The sequence below is a fragment of the Gadus morhua genome, chromosome 8 (genome assembly GCF_902167405.1).
Source record: "Gadus morhua chromosome 8, gadMor3.0, whole genome shotgun sequence".
Taxonomy (NCBI): domain Eukaryota; kingdom Metazoa; phylum Chordata; class Actinopteri; order Gadiformes; family Gadidae; genus Gadus; species Gadus morhua.
Genome location: NC_044055.1, coordinates 14,040,186 through 14,059,223, shown reverse-complemented (window position 1 = coordinate 14,059,223; position 19,038 = coordinate 14,040,186). Strand labels below are relative to the sequence as shown.

General features: G+C 43.3%; 1 protein-coding gene and 1 pseudogene across 1 annotated transcript; both read left to right on the top strand.

The window, feature by feature from the left end:
• The first annotated feature begins 16 nt into the window (after positions 1 to 16).
• Positions 17 to 8,541, top strand: LOC115548535 (solute carrier family 22 member 14-like; annotated as a pseudogene).
• Positions 8,359 to 17,406, top strand: LOC115548529 (solute carrier family 22 member 13-like). Its single transcript, XM_030363249.1, has 10 exons — positions 8,359 to 8,767; positions 8,841 to 8,944; positions 9,357 to 9,511; positions 9,985 to 10,153; positions 10,735 to 10,855; positions 11,237 to 11,331; positions 12,050 to 12,264; positions 12,515 to 12,623; positions 12,887 to 13,093; positions 15,036 to 17,406. Exons 1-10 carry the CDS (start codon positions 8,393 to 8,395, stop codon positions 15,109 to 15,111), a joined length of 1,626 nt encoding a protein of 541 aa, XP_030219109.1. The 5' UTR covers positions 8,359 to 8,392; the 3' UTR covers positions 15,112 to 17,406.
• Positions 17,407 to 19,038: the final 1,632 nt, after the last annotated feature.

Sequence of the window (19,038 nt, the reverse complement as noted above, 5' to 3'; positions counted from 1 at the left end):
CCCTTATTCTCAGAAATTCGCTGTCTTCGAGATGGCAAAGTCCGGTGAGATCCTCAGAGCGGTGGGAAACTTTGGACTCTTTCAGACGCTTATCGTCTTGGCTCTCAGCTTTCCAAATCTTTTACTGTCCGTATCCTTCGCCAGCATCCTCTTCATTGACTCTGACCCGGAGCGCTACTGTAACACAGACTGGATCCTGGGGGCCGGTCCCAACCTGACTGAAGAGGAGCAGCTGAACCTGACCGTTCCCCGGGAGCCAGACGGCTCCCTCAGCCGGTGTCTGATGTACGCTCCGGTGAACTGGACCCTGGACTCCATCCGCCAGTATGGCCTGAACCACACCACCGCCTGCCGGGACGGATGGGTGTACGACCAGACCCTGTACCAGGCCACCATAGTCACCGATGTAAGTCGCATAGCGAGACGTCCGCAACACCGCATGACAAACTTGTTTTTGACAATCTCTTAACCTTGTCATCATCACTCTGACAATATGACAGCAACAACACCCAATCTGATATTGGCTATGTATTCCGTCACAGTTTGACCTTGTGTGCGACAAGGCCCATTTGGCTGGGATCGCACAGACAGTCTTCATGGCTGTTATTCTGGCCGGTTCCTTCATATTCGGACCTGCTTCGGAACCGTGAGTAAAGTGCTTCTGGTGATGCCAGCATGCAGTCCATTTTCAGTTCATTGGCACATCAGTGAGGGGCCTAATCTAACATAGTTCTCTGTTCTGGGACTCTAGGTTTGGCCGTAAGACGCTAGTACAGATACCAGTATTCCTCTTGATGGTGTTCACTGTGGTCTCCGGACTGTCGTTAAATCTCTACATGTACCTGGCATCACAGTTCATGGTCGGCATCTCCATTGGGGGCTACAGAATCAATGCCAGTGTATTGGGTAAAGTATTTAAGCAAGAATAAATATCCTTCCTCAAAAGTGGATTAGACATGTCTTGCCATAGCATCTAAGTGATTCCTATAGCTACTGTCTCTCCTGTAATCCGTCCAATGTTTTCTATCCTGGCTAGCTTACAATGCACTAGAAATGTTTTTTGTAGCTTCCGTATTTTAGATTCTATAATGTGAACGTTCTCAACCTCACTTTAAGTCGCTTTGGATGACAGTATCTGCTGTCATAAGTGAAGTCTCATTTCGGGCTGCCCTGGATCTATATTACCTCGATCCATGACAGCTCTCAAAATGTTTCTTGAAAAAATTCTGTTTGAAGACATGTGCTTACAACCTATCGTGTGACATGCTGTGTTTCGTGGATTCACCGTAGGAAAGGAGTGGCTGGGAATCTCCAAGAGGTCCCTCTTTCCCTGCATGAACCAGCTGCTGACGTCCATTGGCCAGTGTGTGACGGCTGGTCTGATGTTCGGGGTCCGGGACTTGAGGATGGCGCTATGTCTTATCGGGTCCCGTGGCCGTGGTGTTTATTTACATAATGGTAGGTCATGCTTGCTCCATTGCGAATCGCTCGATTGACCACTGCAAGATGAGGTTCCCTGATCCTTGTTTTAATTTCAATGACAATGCTGTCATATGATTGGACTTAATGATATTTTGTCTTTGTTATTGTATATTTGGTCACCGTTTTTGTGGCAGATTCAAAGGTAAAAATGATATTCATTCCGTTTACAGATGGTTTTATTTTATCTATATTTCTGTTTTACTCTTCCAGGTAACTAACTTAATCTGCCTCTTATATCAACTAGGTTCATGCTTGTAACTGCATGCTGGTTGCTAACCAAAGGAAGTCACAGAGAGGTCAGGCAGTGGTTACTGAAAGCTGCTAAGATCAATGGGTCGTCCCCGACAAGCTACTGGAATCTGTATGCTAGTTACATCTATTTTACCTAATTTATTTCAGATAACATTTTAAACTTGCTAGCTAATCTTGATTTGTGTTCCGTTTAGGCAACCATAGAGATGGACCAGGCCATAAAAAGAGAAGGAATCCTGACCCTGTTTAAGTCCCAATCCTGATCCTTCTCATCTCAATTTCTTGTTTAGTGACTCACTGTGTACATTGGTACATCACCTTATATGTGTTCTCAATCAACTAAAGTATTGATTGTTTTTCGTTGGACTAAAGGTTTTCAACAAACCTGGGCCACTTCAGCCTCTCACTGAACGTGGGGAAATTTGGTCTCAACATCCTTCTGTTGCAGTCCAGGTTTGGGCTCAGTCAGATCCCAGCACAGCTTCTCTGCTTCTGCATGCTGGAGGCGTTTGGAAGGAAAAAGTCCCTATTGTGCACCACCAACACCAGCAGTTTGGTCTGCTTTGTCACACTTGCCTTCTCTCAAGGTGCATCCACCCAAAGCAATCCCTCTGTGTTGTCTACAAAATGCGACCCCAGCCCTAAAACCTCATGCCAAACTCACACCCTAACCCCACACCCACATCTTAAGACCTACCCTCAAACTTAAAATCGAACCCTAACACCCCTCAAACCCTAAAACCAAACCCCATCCAAACCCTTTAACACTGCTGTTGCCTCTTGCATTAGACAGGTCTGTGGTCATCACTGTCCTGGCGACCGTCGGCCGTTTCCTCTTCACGTGCTCTAGTTTGGTGTCCATGGTTTACGGCCAGGAGTTGTTCCCCACATCAGTCAGGTGGGGAGGCCCGAGTTCCACCACACTCCTTTCAAAAGCACCTTGAAAAGAGCAGAGACCACTCACTAACTATTGTTCACGAGCGAATTAGTGAGTGAGTGAAGAAGTTAATCCCTAATGTTAAAAGTCACGCGGGTAGTCAATAAGTGGTGGGACACGCAAGCTTGCCGCTTGGGATGTATTGCACAATATCATAGAGGTGACACGTCTATGCCCTGGCACTCATGCACTACCAGAGTGACCCGGTCGTGTTCTGTTCTTTACAGGCAGCAGGCCGTTGGTCTGTGCTCCAAGATGGTCTGAGTGGCGGGCCTGTTGTCTCCGCTGCTATCGGTGTACCACTACTCCATACCCATCGTAGTGTTCAGCAGTCTCACCCTGGTGGCTGGATCCCTCGCCTTCCTGCTCCCAGAGACCCAGGGGAGAGAGAGAGGCCTCTGGGAGCCTGCTCCCAGAGACCACAGGCTGAGGTCCAGAGGTAACAACTGATCCATAATCAATAACATGCCAGAAGTAACAACTGATCCATAATCAATAGCAGGCCGGAGATAACAAATGATCCATAATCAATAACGGGCAAGAGGTAACAACTGATCTATAATCAATATCATGCCAGAGGTAACAACTGATCCATTATCATTAACAGGTCGTGGTCCAGAGGTTACAAATGATCCATAATCAATAACAGGCCAGAGGTAACAACTGATACATAATCAATCAAAGGTAGTGGGCCGGCGGTAACTACTGATCCATAATTAATAACAGGCCAGAGGTAACAACTGATCCATAATCAATAACAGGCCTTGGGCATGGGGTGAGAGCCACGGCAACCATATGGAGCTTGAGGGGGAATGCGCCGTGTGATATGAGACAGAATTCCCCTGTTTTTTACTTGGTGGTGATGGTGGTGCTTAGTGTGGAAATATAACATGGATAATATCAGTAGGGTGGGTGCCCCTTGCCCCCTAGTGGTGTGTTTCAGATTTTCTTATGTAGCATATATATAAATGACCTCCACAGGCATTATAGTCGCCACAGTATCCTGTGTATAAGACTTATATCTTTCACACACAACTGTTTTTCGCACTAACTTTTAGCACTTACATTTATAGCTAACGTTGTCATGGTCTCCTTTCTCTCTGAAGTTGATGTTCACTTATAAATCTATACTTTCAGCTACATTGTTGTAGGCTGTGGTTATACATCAATCTAGGTGCACTTTCTTTATACCTTGAGCCAAGACATAAAATGTTATGATTTATTTTTTGGCTCTCACAGGATACTCTAAACCTTTAGCCCGGTCCTTAAGGGATTCTGCCGTTAAATGATCACAGTATAACAAAGCACATGACATTAGCTGAGGTCTTCCAACGTTACCCGGTTATACAATACAAACTTCTCCATCCCCTGTGGTTCCCATTGGGTGACCGTTATTTGAAAAGGCCAATCACAAACTGCCGACACCCTCTCTAGGTTGAACCACAGGCGTGATTTGATACCTGGGTGAGATTGGCACACAGCCCACTGGAGGTTCTATTGTAAGGACCTTAACAGTGGGGGGTCAGAGACGTGGGTCTGGCAGAGAGGAGGATTGGAACAGGATGAACCCCATTTACTGTCAGGAATGAGTACTTTCTTCTTCAGTCATGATAAATGTGTCAAGGATCCAAATGACTATTTAAACTAACAATTTTGTTTTAAAGGTCCCATGGCATGAAAATCTCCCTTAATGAGGTTTTCTAACATTAATGTGAGTTCCCCTAGCCTGCCTATGGTCCCCCAGTGGCTCAAACTTGTGTTCTGTGGAAAACGAGCACTAGGTATCCTGCTCGCCTTTGGAAAAAATGGAAACTCAGGCACGCTGATTTGGAATGGGGCCCCATATGTCATCATAAGGGACCAAGCTACCTCCCCTTTCTCTGCCTTGCACGCCCAGAGAATTTGGCCCGCCATTGAGACAAGGAGCTATGTTTGTGCGAGCGCCACATGTGTGTGTGTGTGTGATAACACACACTGTAACGCAGGTGTTGTACACTTCTTTGTTATTTGGATAACCGTTCTGCTGTTGGTGTTATGGCGCATAACATGTCGGTTCTCACGTCTCTGGTATTTCCACAACGATACTGTAGTGGGGGTTATCTCAGCCATAGTTGAGAGGGAATTGGGGGAAAGGAACTTTGGCTCTGACTCCCTGAAGGACATGAACCGCCACATGGAGGAGAAAGGGATTGTTGCCCGCGATTGTCTCCCGCCGGAACCCCGCTGCCCGCTGCAGCGAGGCACCACCACTGCCAAGCACCACCGCTGCCAAGCACCACCGCTGCCAAGCACCACCGCTGCCAAGCACCACCGCCGCAGCGGTGGTGCTTGGTGGTGCTTAGCATGCTAAGCATGCTAAGCATGCTAAGGTGGTGCTTAGCATGCTAAGCACCACCGCTGCGGGGCCAAGGCACGGCGCTGTCCGCTGCCGAGCCGGTGGTGCCTCGGCATCGGGGCTCCGGCGGGAGACAATCGAGGGCAACCATCCCTTTCTCCTCCATGTCGCGGTTCAGTCTACTTCAGATTGATGTGGAGGTGGAGGAACCAGAGGTGTCGGACGGAGAACCTGACACAGTCGTTTGAGATTCAGAATATCGCCTGGAGGCGCACACAGCTTTTGGACGTGATAATATATATTATATGATATGGATATCTATTTATAATATGATATTATTAAGATATAGAGCTCCAGGACTCCCGCCGGAGCACCCAGAGTGTTCTAGAATATTTACAGACACATTGCGATACATCCACTGTAAACAGAGTGCATGGTACCCTGTCAGCCAGCTGTTCAGGGCCACACCCCCGACCGCCTCCTTGACCCGCCTCTCTCCTCCTCATTTGCCTTAAAGCTACAGACACCGAAACGGCGCATTTGGGGAAAGCTCAATGTATCACTGGCTCGTAGTAGCTGTAATTCTGCACCATGGCTGAATTTCGGGAACGATCTTGAGCAAACAAGCACATGATCCACGAAATTTTAGTTGAAATACAACACAGAAGGATGTCATCTCAGTCATGTTTGAACTAACTATTCTCAGACGCTAATATGCAAAGCAATACACAGTTTATTCAGGAAGCCTGTAATACAAGAGTCAAGGTTAGGGCAGCTTCCTTATAGGAAGGCTGTGGAGATTAGGGATTGCAGTACCGCTCAGCCTAGAATTAGGCCCCGTTCACACGAAGCCGATTTCATGGCGAAACCGCAAAGGTCTTGTACGGTTCGGCCTTCTGTACACACGAAGCCGGCGAATCCGCTGACCGAAACCGCAAACTTCTGAAACCACCCTCGGAGGTGGTTTCAAATCTACCCGGTTTCGTTTTGGATTCGTGTGTACGGCTGAAACCGACTGAAACCGCAAACCATGACGTCATCGCCCCACCCCTCGACCTCCTAGCCAATGGCTCTTAAGCCCGCGGAGTCTCAGAAATCACATGCGAGCATGCGCATAAGGGCAGCCTTTATGCGCATGCTCGCCTCTTCTTCTTATCTCATTTCTTCTGGATTTCTGTACCAGAAGCAGCGCCCCTTATGGGCCTGGAATGTGTACTACAGCATTTCTACAGATGTACCCGGTTTCGCTTGGCTTCGTCTTTACGGAGATACTCCGAAACCGGATAGATCGAAACCGTAACGGTTTCGCCCGTTTCGGCTTCGTGTGAACGGGGCCTTAAACACCAAAGTTATTGGTGTTCAAGGATCCTTCCTTATAATATTCTCATAGCTTATTATTTTCGATACATAATTTTACTGTTTTTGTATTTTGTACATGCCAATTATTTTACTGCCTTGTTAAGATTGTTCACTTTAATTTGCAAGACGCATATATCCCTTTCTCTTATTTTTCCTTTTTGAATATCAAGCCATATCGTTATGCATAGTCAAGGGACTTTCTAGGCATAGGCAACACCTACCCCCCAATATTTACCTGTATTATAAAATAAAAAATGCAAAAAATTTAAAATAATTAAAATACATATAAATATATATATATGTATTTCATTTTTAGGTATTCACAGAGTATATGTGGATACCTATTGTTATTCTAAAGGTTGGCTACTAAAAATCTGTGAATTGATTCAAATTCAATCTTTGCTAATCTACAAATATTATTCCCCAAGTAAGCTTCAGAAGTAAGCAAAATCGACGGCCTCTATATTGCCATGCAGAAAGAGGCCAATACCCTGTACCCCTGTGTAAAAAATTGTGCGTCGATGGCTCAAAAAATTAGGTCACAGCGCCATTTCCAAAAAAATTCAAAGTTCCAAGATATGCGCTAATGCTCCATTTCCATCGAATGTCCTCGTAAGAAGAAGGCAGGAACTTGAAACTTGCCAGGAACACGGAGGACCTCTCCCTTAACATGTGTACATCGTTTGTGTGTCGCTCTGTATGTCTAAAGGCACAGACACCCCAACAAGATTATCGGTCATCGGTCTGGCAAGATCGGTGCAGAAGTCTACTTGGTGTGTTCTCTGCGATCGGCCATCGTCAAAGCCGTCGGTGTTCTGGACACCCCGTCGGTGTTCTGGACGCCCCGTCTGTGTTCTGGACACCCCGTCTGTGTTCTGGACACCCCGTCTGTGTTCTTATCCGCTGATTCTACATCTCGAATCGGCCATGACCAAATTGTTCAGTCGGACAAATCTGATTGGTGGAGCAGCTATGACGCTAGTGTGTTGACTTTGCAGTGATAAGGCCATTATGATTTATGTGATTTTTATTGATCCTTCTGAATAATCACAATAGAAACACAACAATTTAATTCAGGAAAACTCCTTGAGCCTGTCGTTGTTGTATCCATGACTTCACACATTTCTTTCTTCTTCCACAAGAAGAAGCCAGAGAACGACAGTATCATCCTACTTCGATTTTTCCTTAATGACAACAATTCTTCTTTACTACTCAACAATCTCTGCTGACAACAATGACGGACGATAGCATGCTCTGTGTTTTGGTCTAGAGAGATGTTCCGTCATTTCTGGGTTGTTTTTTTGGGCCACAGTACAGATCAGTGCGGCCTTCTGTGATGGAGACATTACGTCTCGCGCAAGCGCATAACGTACGCTCAAGTCGTAGTCAGTCAGGTGTTCTTCGCACTTTTTTGACCATGTCGGGGAGACGGGAGCCGACTGATCGGTCTACCTTTGCTGCCGACGATCAGCAGTTGGATTAGTGTGCTGTGTGTTTGTTTGTGTGCATTTGTGTGATGATGTGTGCGCGTTTGAGTGATCTCGTCTTGGGCGCCAGAATTGCTAGAAATGTGTCTGTTCACAGTACTCAGTAACACTGACAGGCTTATCACTTCTAACTACAGGAGATAAAAAATATACTCAGGCTTCAATTTCATTGTTGTCCAAAACGGTTAATCCAGTGATGCCCTTATTGTGTAAATTCCTGTAGTCACCATGGCCCTGGTGTCTCAAAGCATGATTCACAGTGTAATGTTAAACAGGATACTCAGGATATGCAATGCTGATTGGCTGAAGCAAGCCAGGGCCAGTCTGTACTCTACAAAGAAAGGACTTTCGTTCGACTGTCTTTTTGCATGGTTGCAGCATCTGGCCTTTCCTCCTTAATGCTTGTTTTCCCTTTTACCTATTATGAAACCTTGACCTCTTTGAAGATAATGAGCAAAAAGGTTAAACATTGATGGACTAGATTATGTAAAACAATCTTGTGAGTAACGTCTCAGAACATATGTTTTCATTCCGGGGACCATGGCGGACTTCGGAGAGATCCTGAGGGCCATTGGAGACTTTGGTTTATTTCAGAAGACTATACTTATAGCCATATGGATCCCCTGCTTTTTACTATCATTGACCTTCGCGAGCATCCTCTTTGTGGAATCAGACCCGGAGCGCCACTGTAACACGGACTGGATCCTGGGGGCCGGTCCCAACCTGACAGAAGAGGAGCAGCTGAACCTGACCGTTCCCCGGGAGCCAGACGGCTCCCTCAGCCGGTGTCTGATGTACGCTCCGGTGAACTGGACCCTGGACTCCATCCGCCAGTATGGCCTGAACCACACCACCGCCTGCCGGGACGGATGGGTGTACGACCAGACCTTGTACCAGGCCACCATAGTCACCGATGTAAGTCGTAATGTGTTATAGCGTTTGTGGTTTTGAGAAGTTATTTTTTCACAGCTCTATGTGGTTCCTACAGTTTGATCTAGTTTGTGACGAGGCGAACATGGTGGCGGTGGCCCAAACGGTGTTGATGGCGGGCATTCTTACTGGTTCACTACTGTTCGGACCTTTAGGAGAATCGTGAGTTTTATTTGTTACGTTCTAAGCTGTGATAACTCACGATATTACAATGATTTTTTTTGTGCCGATATGACATCTATCGCAAATCAATAAATATTAGGATAAAAAAAAAATATATATATGTATCTTGTGTGGATTCCACTGAAGCCCTCTGAAGGACGATATCATTATTTCCTCCCACTTGGAGGACATTGACATTTGTGTCTTATAAAATACATATCTTTGAGTCAACATGACGATTCAAGTTTTGCGTTATTATTTATTCTGTATCCTTGTCTATGTATTTCACACATGAAGATTCATCATAAAAAGATATTGCTTACTCTCGAACACTTTGTTTTATCTTCATATTCCGAAACAAGCAATTTGTAAAAATTCTACATAAAAACTATGAAACCCATTTTTCTGCCAGGTTTGGCCGCAGACGGACCACTCAGATTCCAGTGCTGTTCCTTTTTATATTCATGCTCACAACTGGCCTTTGTCCCAACTACTACTTATATCTGGCCTCCCAGTTCGGGTTGGGCGTGGGGTATGGGGGCTTCCGGATCAACTGCATCGTGCTGAGTGAGTACAATGTATGCAATACATCTCTTTCTCTTCTCTTTGTAGTCTTCAGTCAGTTCAGAACCCAGTACAAATATAATGTAAAGGCAGATACATCAGTCTAACAATAAGTGTAAGTTATTCACCACAACCTTGGATGTGAATATGAAAATCTGTTAGTGTTCAAACAATTCCATCCAAAGACTTCAAATACAGAATAATGTGAAGCTGAACCTTTTCTGAAGCTGAACGATTTATTGATACCCCCCCCCCCCCCCCAACAGAGAACTGAGCTGCAGTTGAAAAAAGGACACAGTGCGGGTTTGAATGACACGTTAAGAAAAAGCTGTTTTCCATCCATTATTTCTTGGACCTTAGGCGCAAAACACCAATGGCCTTTGTCGACACACGTTGGATCTTAAAAGGTTTATGCTACGTGGTGGGCTACTGCCGGGTGAATATTGACCCACGAGCATGGCTCTCCTTCCCTGCAGCGACCGAGTGGATAGGGATAACCAAGCGCTCCCTGGGCTCGTGTGGGAGCCAGTTCTTTGGGGCTTTCGGGCAGGCGTTTCTGGCGGTGCTCATCTTCTTTATCCGGGATTGGAGGCTGGCTCAGTTTGTCATGGCGGCGCCGATGGGCCTGGTTGCTGTCTACATATGGTATGTATGGGTCACGACGTGCAGCAGTGGAGACAGGGATCACACGTAATGATGATTGAGGGGGCCCTAGAATATGAATCATACATAATTTATCAATGGGCTATTTGCCTTCATATTTTATTTAATTTCATTAAACAATTCAAAATTGTGAATTTACTGCAAAGTACATTTATGGTAATTTGCTTTACAACTTTTTTAGTCCAACAAATCTTCGGTTTTAAATGAAGCTTGGGAACCTTTATATATTTCACCTGTAAAGATTTGAGTTTAAGGGAAATAATTCAACAAATACATAGTTTGTTACGTTCTTTTCCTGCAAATGCAAGGGCTTTCATCAGTGGGACACAAGCTCTCACAGGCAATCACCATTGTGTTACCTCATTAGGCGCTAGATACCGACTCACCGGACATGTCTTGACAGGGATATCTACTAGATATTCACATTAATTCATAGTAGATTAGGTCAGAACAGCCTCATTTCTGTGTGGATATAGGGTTGAATGTAGCAACTAAAATATCACTGCCAGGGGGTTGCTAATTTATGTTTTGATTCAAACTAATTTCACCTTACTTTTGTAAAGGTTTATACCGGAGTCGGCCCGCTGGCTGCTGGACAGGGGGAGGACAGAGGAGGCCAAAGAGTTGATCCTCAAAGCAGCAGCCATCAACAGACGCACCGTTCCACAATCCCTATTCGAAAAGGTATCTTGCAAAGGGTCATAAAGAAATGATAGGCCCACATCTAATTATCATCTTAAAAAGTGTATTTATCATATTATATCAATTTAGCTCTATTGATTTGACTTATTATACGTTATGTATCTACTTATTTACTTTATGAAGCATCATAAGATTTTATATTAGGTTAGCCTTCTTATTTATAACTAACTTTTTAGGCATTATATAAAGCCCCCTTTATCCTTAGAACTTGCAGATTTATATCGTTATGTTTCGAATTATTATCATATTTATTTATTTCTATATAAGATACAGATACTTGTAACTATTCATTTTCGAGATGGGGAATTCAATTTTTGCTACTGAAAATGTGTTTCTAATCTAATCTCATCTAATCCATAACAGATTGCAGTGAATAAGACAGTGGAGAAAGGGGGCATAAGGGTCCTCATCAGATCACCTGTGCTTCGAAAACGCTTCCTGATCTTAACATTACCATGGTGAGTTGTAGTTGTTATCTAAATCTACAGTGACTTCAAAATGTTGGGATTCATTTCCTTGAACATCAGCGATTTATTTTATAAGAATTTGCAGTATTGGTTTACACAACTGTATAGAGTAAAACATTTAAATGCACTGTGGGCCCAATTTTAGATCATTCAAATTGGGGATTTTTTGCGTTTGTGGAGGAAACTCTGGAGAAGTGTTGTGAGTTTGGCTTCAATTGAAAAAAATAGAGTTGAGGCCTTCAAAATTGCTGCCAAATCAAAGCATTAAAAAGTTTCTGCTCTATCGGGGCTAGTTTTATGTAAGTTGCAAAATGATACCATGTATTTTTGATTTGTTATTCTTCTTATTTTTTTAATGGTTGCTTTAGCGCTGTAGGCTAGCGAGTATTAGCATACAGCAGAGATGGATGAAGTTTGGCATAGGTTTGGATTTATGTGCAAAGTTTGGCACATTTACATACATGGGAACATTGATTTCTTAGGAGGAAGAATAATTCTGGCAAGAACAATTGAGTCCTGCAGCTTTGCTGCCCGGCCCCTAATAATTATCTGTTTGTGTGCTGTTGTATCCCTTTTGGCCCTGTCATTAGAATTCAAAATCTGAAAAGAATTTGTCCTCGAGAAATAACGGAAATAAGCAACGTCAATAAGCGTTGTGTAACATGATAAAGAATACTTTTCCTAAATTCTTTCCAATCAAATCTTTTAGGTTTGCATTGAACCTCTCCTATTTCTGCCTCACGTTTAACGTGGGGAAGTTTGGGCTGGACATCTTCCTGACCCAGCTGCTGTTCGGACTCACAGAGATACCAGCTCATCTGCTGTGCTTCTGGCTGTTGGAGCTCGCAGGCAGGAAGTTATCCCTGATGTCCACCGTTCTGGTGGGAGGTCTGCTGTGCCTCTGCATCCTGGCTGTTCCCGCAGGTAACACACATTTCATACGGGACAGTGTAGGGGTGTTGGTAACACGTATGCAACACAGTTGGTTGCCATCTTCAACTTCACCACTGGATGCCACTAAATGTCTCACGCTCCACCTTTAATGACATTCATCTGTATTCACTGTAAGGCGCTGTGGATAAGACTGTCTTCTTTAGTAATAAATCAGAGGTTTCTTTGAAGCTAAAGATGGAATATTTGGCTACATATGCGGTTCCTCTCTGTGACATTCCAGGAAATGCCGTCGGTGTGACCGTGTTGGCTATCATGGGGCGGATCCTGATGAACTGGGCTGGGAGCGTATGCAACGTTTACATTCAGGAGCTGTTTCCCACATCCTCGAGGTAAGACAACAACACAACTTGAGGTCCTTTGAGTGGACCTCTTAGTTTTAGTTAGTTTTCCACTCCTACCCTATGTGGTGGTGATGATGAAGATGAAGGTGATTGATGTTGCTGAGGATAATTGTGCGTCGCTGATGATGGTGCTGATGAAGATTTGTGTTAATGATGAAGATGATGAGGGTGTTGAGTTACAATTGATGTGGATAATGATTACAATTGATGATGATTTATGATGACTACCATTTTGATGATGATGTTTTCAGACAAACTGCAACTGGACTAGGGGGCATCGCGACTAGAGTGGCAGGGCTGTTGGCTCCCCCACTCAACCTGCTGGCGGTGTACCACTACTCCATACCCATCGTAGTGTTCAGCAGTCTCACCCTGCTGGGTGGATCCCTCGCCTTCCTGCTCCCAGAGACCCAGGGGAGAGAGCTGGTAGACTCCACCGCACAGGCTGAGGTCCAGAGGTAACAAATGATCCATAATCACAACAGGCTGAGGGCCGGAGGTAACAACTGATACATAATCAATAATAGGCTGTAGGTAACAACTGATCAATAATCAATAACAGGCCGAGGGCTGGAGGTAGCAACTGCTCCATAATACATAACACGCCGAAGGTAACAACTGATCCATAATCAATAGCAGGCCGAGGGCCGGAGGTAACAACTGATACATAATCAATAATAGGCTGTAGGTAACAACTGATCAATAATCAATAACAGGCCGAGGGCTGGAGGTAGCAACTGCTCCATAATACATAACAGGCCGAAGGTAACAACTGATCCATAATCAATAACAGGCCAAGGGGCGGAGGTAACAACTGATCCATAATCAATAATATGCTAGAGGTGACAACTGATCCATAATCAATAACAGGCCGCAGGTAAAATCTGTTTGATAAACAATAACAGGCTGTGGGCATGGGGTGCCACTGTGGAGCTTGAGAGGGAACGCACCGTGTGATATTAGACAGAACTCCCCCCGGATTTTTACTTGGTGGTGATGGTGGTGATTACAGTGGAAATAGTGGAAAATAATAGAGTGGGATAGGAAGCGCCCCCAAATGGTGCATTTTAGTTTTTCTTAAGGGGAATATAAATGCCCTCCACAGGCATTATATTCGCCACAGTTTAGATGTGTGAGGCTTTTATCTGCAAAGGGTCAAACATTTTATAAACTGGTTTGACCACTTTTATCATTTGAATTAATAGTTAACTTTATGATGGACTACCTCTATCTCCTATTGACTACCTATCCCACATTATTAAAAGCATGACCCTAGTCTTTCTGATTGCTAAAGCTGAATTGTACTCCCTCAAGTTGTTGTCCCATTATAAACGTATACCTTGATTGTTCCCAGCTGTGCTTGCTGTAGTCGTTTGTTGTAGGTCGTATAAAAGAGGATTCAAATCTAGGTGCACTTTGTTCCAAACAGAGAACAGAGCCAAGGCAACATTTAATGATTCATTTCTGGGCTCTCCCAGGATACTCAAAACCTCTAGCCCAGTCCTTCAGGGATTCTACGGTTAAATTCTCACAGTGTAACAAAGCACTTTACATTAGCTGAGGTCTTCCAACATTATCTGTTCCCCTAGGTTAATACAAACTGGTCCATCCCCTGTGGTTCCCATTGGGTCACCGTTATTTGAAACGGCCAATCACAAACTGCCGACACCCTCTAGGTTGAACCAAAGGTGTGATGTGATACTTGGGTGAGATTGGCACACACACCAGTGGAGGTTCTATTGTAAGGACTGTATGAAAGCATCCTAACCCCCCAAGTTGCTTCCGTTATCAAGACCTTAACAGTGGGGGGTCAGAGACAGGGGTCTGGCAGAGAGGATGAGAACAGGATGAACCCCATTTACTGTTCGGAGCATATACTACAACAAAATGTATATAGTTTGTTAATATGTCACATATTAATATTAACATTAGCTAATAACGGCAGACAAAGTAAAAATGTGCCCACAATGTCCTGGTATCTTCCATATAATGGCACCCTAGAGGACTTTACAAACCGAGGAAATGTGTTTGATTTGTTCCAATTTTGACCTTTTCTTTCTTCATCTACTGAAATATGGCCGTCATGAAGATAAGAACTGATCCAAACATGCCTGAACAAACAAGACATATAATGGCACCCTAGTCCTCTCTTATTTTTTTTTTATTATTCTCATATAATTAAACAACAGATAGCAGCATAGCCTAAGCAATCAGAAAGACAAGGGCCATGCTTATAATGATGGGGGAGAGGTAGTCAATGGGAGATAGACGTAGGAGATAGGAGACCATGACAATGTTAGTTATGAATTCAAGTGCTAAAAGTGCAAAACCCAGTGGTGTTACCCCCGGTGAAATGTGTTTGGTTTGTTCCAATATTCCATTTTCTTTCTTCATCCACAGAAATATTGCCGTAATGAAGACAAGAGCTGATCCAAACATGCCTGAACAAACAGGCTCAAGATCCACAAAGCTCTAGTTGAAATACAACACGCAAGAATGTCATCTCAATCATGTTTGAAGTCATTCTTTTCAGACGCTAATATGCAAAGCAACACACAGTGAATTGAGGAAGCCTGTAATAAGCGGGTCAGGGTTAGGGCATCTTGCTTACAGGAAGGCTGCGGAGATTAGAGGTCGCAGCACCGCTCAGCCTAGGATTGAACACCAATCATTGGTGTTCAATGAACCTTCCTTATAGGTGATATCAGGTAAAATGGGCCATCAGGTAAAATGGGCCATTTAAGGTTTGGGGGTCCCAGCCCCTCTGGAATTTAGGGCCAATGACTGCAAAGGATTTCAAACTGTTGCCGTAACTGTGCTTGACAAGTAATGGGTGATTTGATTGGTTTATAGTTGCTATGGTGGGCAGGGCAATACTTCAAATCTAGACTGCACCAGAAAGGTGCATGGTAAGTAGCCTGGCATACCAAATCTAACTCAACTATTATAAGGATGATACATCTAATAAAACGTACATACACATAAAAAAAACTATGCATAATATGTGTCTTGATGGCATCCATCAGAAACAATGCTGTTAGTTTGGTATATGAACATATTTTTGGGAAAAGAGATGTTTATCTTGGCGGCCCAATTTACCTTAACCCACTGAGGTAAAATGGGCCACTTGGTTCAGCTAAAATGGGCCATCCTCTGTGTCACTCACATACACATATGTGTATGACATTTGGTTCAACTAAAACCTGTATGTTGAATGTCATGTGAAATTAGCGCAACTCAAAGTAGGCTAGCTTCCTATGTAGTGAACTACTTTTGCTGTGTTTGTGTAACTTAGCTTGTTACATATGACTGGGTGGTAGCTTTTGTGTAGTGATGCTTTATTTTTTGGAAGAGTAGGCTAACTGATATCTTAGCTCATGTATGTATACAAATGTGTGTGTGTGTGTGTTTGTGTGTGTGTGTGTGTGTGTATGTGTGTCTCTGTGTGTGTGTGTGTGTGTGTGTGTGTGTGTGTGTGTACGTACGTGCATACACACACACCCATGCACAGACACGCACCCACACTCGCACACCGACCAACACACGCACAGGTTGCACACACACGCACCCACACACATGTGCACACAAACACACACACACTCACCATGACCCCCCACCAATAATAATGCTTGTAGATATTTTATTTACAGTGAGTATGGCAAACGAGAAGGAGGCGAGAGGAGACGAGAGAGGGAGAAGGAAAGAGAGAGGAAGTGAGAGGAGGAGGAAGGATAAGAGAGGTAACAAGCAGAGGAGACCGAAAGGGAGAGAACAGGTGAGGAGAAAGGAGTGCAGAGGAAATGAGAGGAGGAGCAATCACCAGAGAGGAGAGGGAACAAAGATAAAACAGGGAGGAGAAGGAAGGCCAAACTACAATCTGTGGAAAGAGGAGAGGATGAAGGGTGCCTCAGAAGAATACAGGGAGGGAGTAAAGAAAGGAATTAGAGTGAGTGTGCACCTCTTATCAAGAGCATGGAGTGTGCCGCGATCCACACAGCAATGACGCATCAGTGGAAAGGTGACTGGCAGTGAACATGTGTCAGGGCGGAAGCCCTACCAGAATGGTATCCGTGATGACGATGGTTTCATTTGCAAAGATTGTATTTGAAAAATGTTTCATCACAGCTACCATTCTCTTCACTTCTCTTTTACACCCACACACACACACACACACACACACACACACACACACACACACACACACACACACACACACACACACACACACACACACACACACACACACACACACACACACACACACACACACACACACCACTGACATCAGTTCACTGATCTGTGCTGTCCTTGTTGTTTTAATGGCACTATGAATATGTTTGTGTAATGCAGTTTAAATGTTATGTGGCTATAAGCAATTGTGTTTTAAAATTAAGTGAAGACATTCCTCCAGTCATAGACAACAGTGTATGGCCTTTTGCCCTCTGGTTTAATTAAAACATGAATGAATTAATTCATGAATTTGTCTGTCACAGACAGACACACACACACACACACACACACACACACACACACACACACACACACACACACACACACACACACACACACACACACACACACACACACACACACACACACACACACACACACACACACCACTGACATCAGTTCACTTATCTGTGCTGTTCTTGCTGTTTTAATTGCACTAAGAATTTGTCTGAATACAGCTGAATTTGTTAAATGCAGTTTAAATGTTATGTGGCTGTATAAGCAATTGTTTTTTACAATAAAAATTGATGATAATTTACTATTTCCCTTTCAACCTGGTCTCACAGGAATCCGTGAAATGACTACGGACGAATAACTCGAAATCCGTGGGCACATCATGGAAACACGCCGATTTCCGTGATGTGGCCACGGAATTCGCTCCAATGCAAGTTAATGACGCTGATGTTCCGTGGCTCACACACGGATCCCCGTTTCAACGAGCGAGTCGACCACGGGGGCTTAACTCAAAACCCGGGGTGGTCTCACTGAAACACTTAAATTTTCCGTGATGTGGCCACGGAATTTGCTCCAATGCAGGTAAATGACACTGTTATTCCATGGCTCACACACGGATGTCATTTCACGGATTCCTGTGAGACCATGTTGTTCCCTTTGCAGTTTGACCGGCCCATTTAACCTGAACAGCTGGCCCATTTTAACTGAAACTGCTCATGCCAAAAAAGTTGGCACAGCTGATGTTTCAAGAACTGTAGGGCCTAAATAATTATATTTTATTACATAATTTCAACACAAATTTATCAGAAACAGTCATTATTTATCATAAAAACACATGGAAAAGGCAATATGGTATTGTGTTATTGTCCCAAGGGATTTACCAAAAAGTGGCCCAATCTAGCTGATATCACCCTATTATTTATTCTCATAATTTATTATTTTCAAACATGATCACTAGATAATACTGCATGTGAACATTTGATGTCTGCCAACTTTTCTAAAATAAACTGTTTTTGTTTTTAATAATTCCAATCATTTTACTGCCTTGTTATATATATATATATATATATATATATATATATATATATATTAGTGATGGGCATAGATTACATTTTTTAATCTAGATTAATTCCAAAATTAATCTAGATTAAAATGGCAAATGGCAAAAAATCTGTTTGTTTACCTTGACAGCGGTCAATTATACTGGGCAATGGTGATTTATCAAATATAATTCACCGCCGGAAGTTGTGAAGTGCCCATGCATGTGAACGGAGCATAAACAAAAATAATTGACAGCTGAACGTTGGGAAGGCCCATGCAAGTGAAAGGACTAGTCTACAGCATTGAGAAGAGCCGTGTAATAATCCTTAATAATGTAAGGTTTAGAAGTTAAATATTTGAAAGTTGTAGAATAAATTTATATAATTTATATTGGAGTTAATTTGCTTGAAATGTACTTACAATTTTTAGTCAGTTAATCATTTACATATTTATGTTACACAATTATTACATATTTACATATTTAACACAGTCATGATATTCTGTTGAATCTGCCTCTCTGATTCCCTCACGTTTACCTCAGTCTAAATTCTAGCTTCTGATTGGTTAGTTCAGTCACGTGATGGGACCGAACAAGGAAGTGTTTGAAAATAGATTAACGGCGATATTTTTTTTATCGTGCGATAAAAGTTTTGCGTTAACGCAGCCGTTAACGCCGATAACGGCCCACCACTAATCTATATATATATTATATATGTATATATATGTTTGACATTTTTAGGTATTCATAGTGTAGCTGTGGGTACCGTTATTCTTAAGGTTGGCTATTATTAATAATCTGTGAATTGGTATTGATAGTGTAAAAAATGGCAGAGTTATGGCATATTCAAATTCTTTGTAAGAAGGTAGGAACTTGAAACTTGTCAGGAACATTGAGGAC

What these genes read in the sequence shown, in the direction of transcription:
- LOC115548529 (XM_030363249.1), top strand. Translation starts at nt 8,393, where the DNA reads ATGGCGGACTTCGGAGAGATCCTGAGGGCCATTGGAGACTTTGGTTTA. An exon ending in GATCAACTGCATCGTGCTGA is followed by an intron (nt 9,512 to 9,984) that starts GTGAGTACAATG and finishes CCTTCCCTGCAG; the next exon opens with CGACCGAGTGGATAGGGATA. An exon ending in CACAATCCCTATTCGAAAAG is followed by an intron (nt 10,856 to 11,236) that starts GTATCTTGCAAA and finishes AATCCATAACAG; the next exon opens with ATTGCAGTGAATAAGACAGT.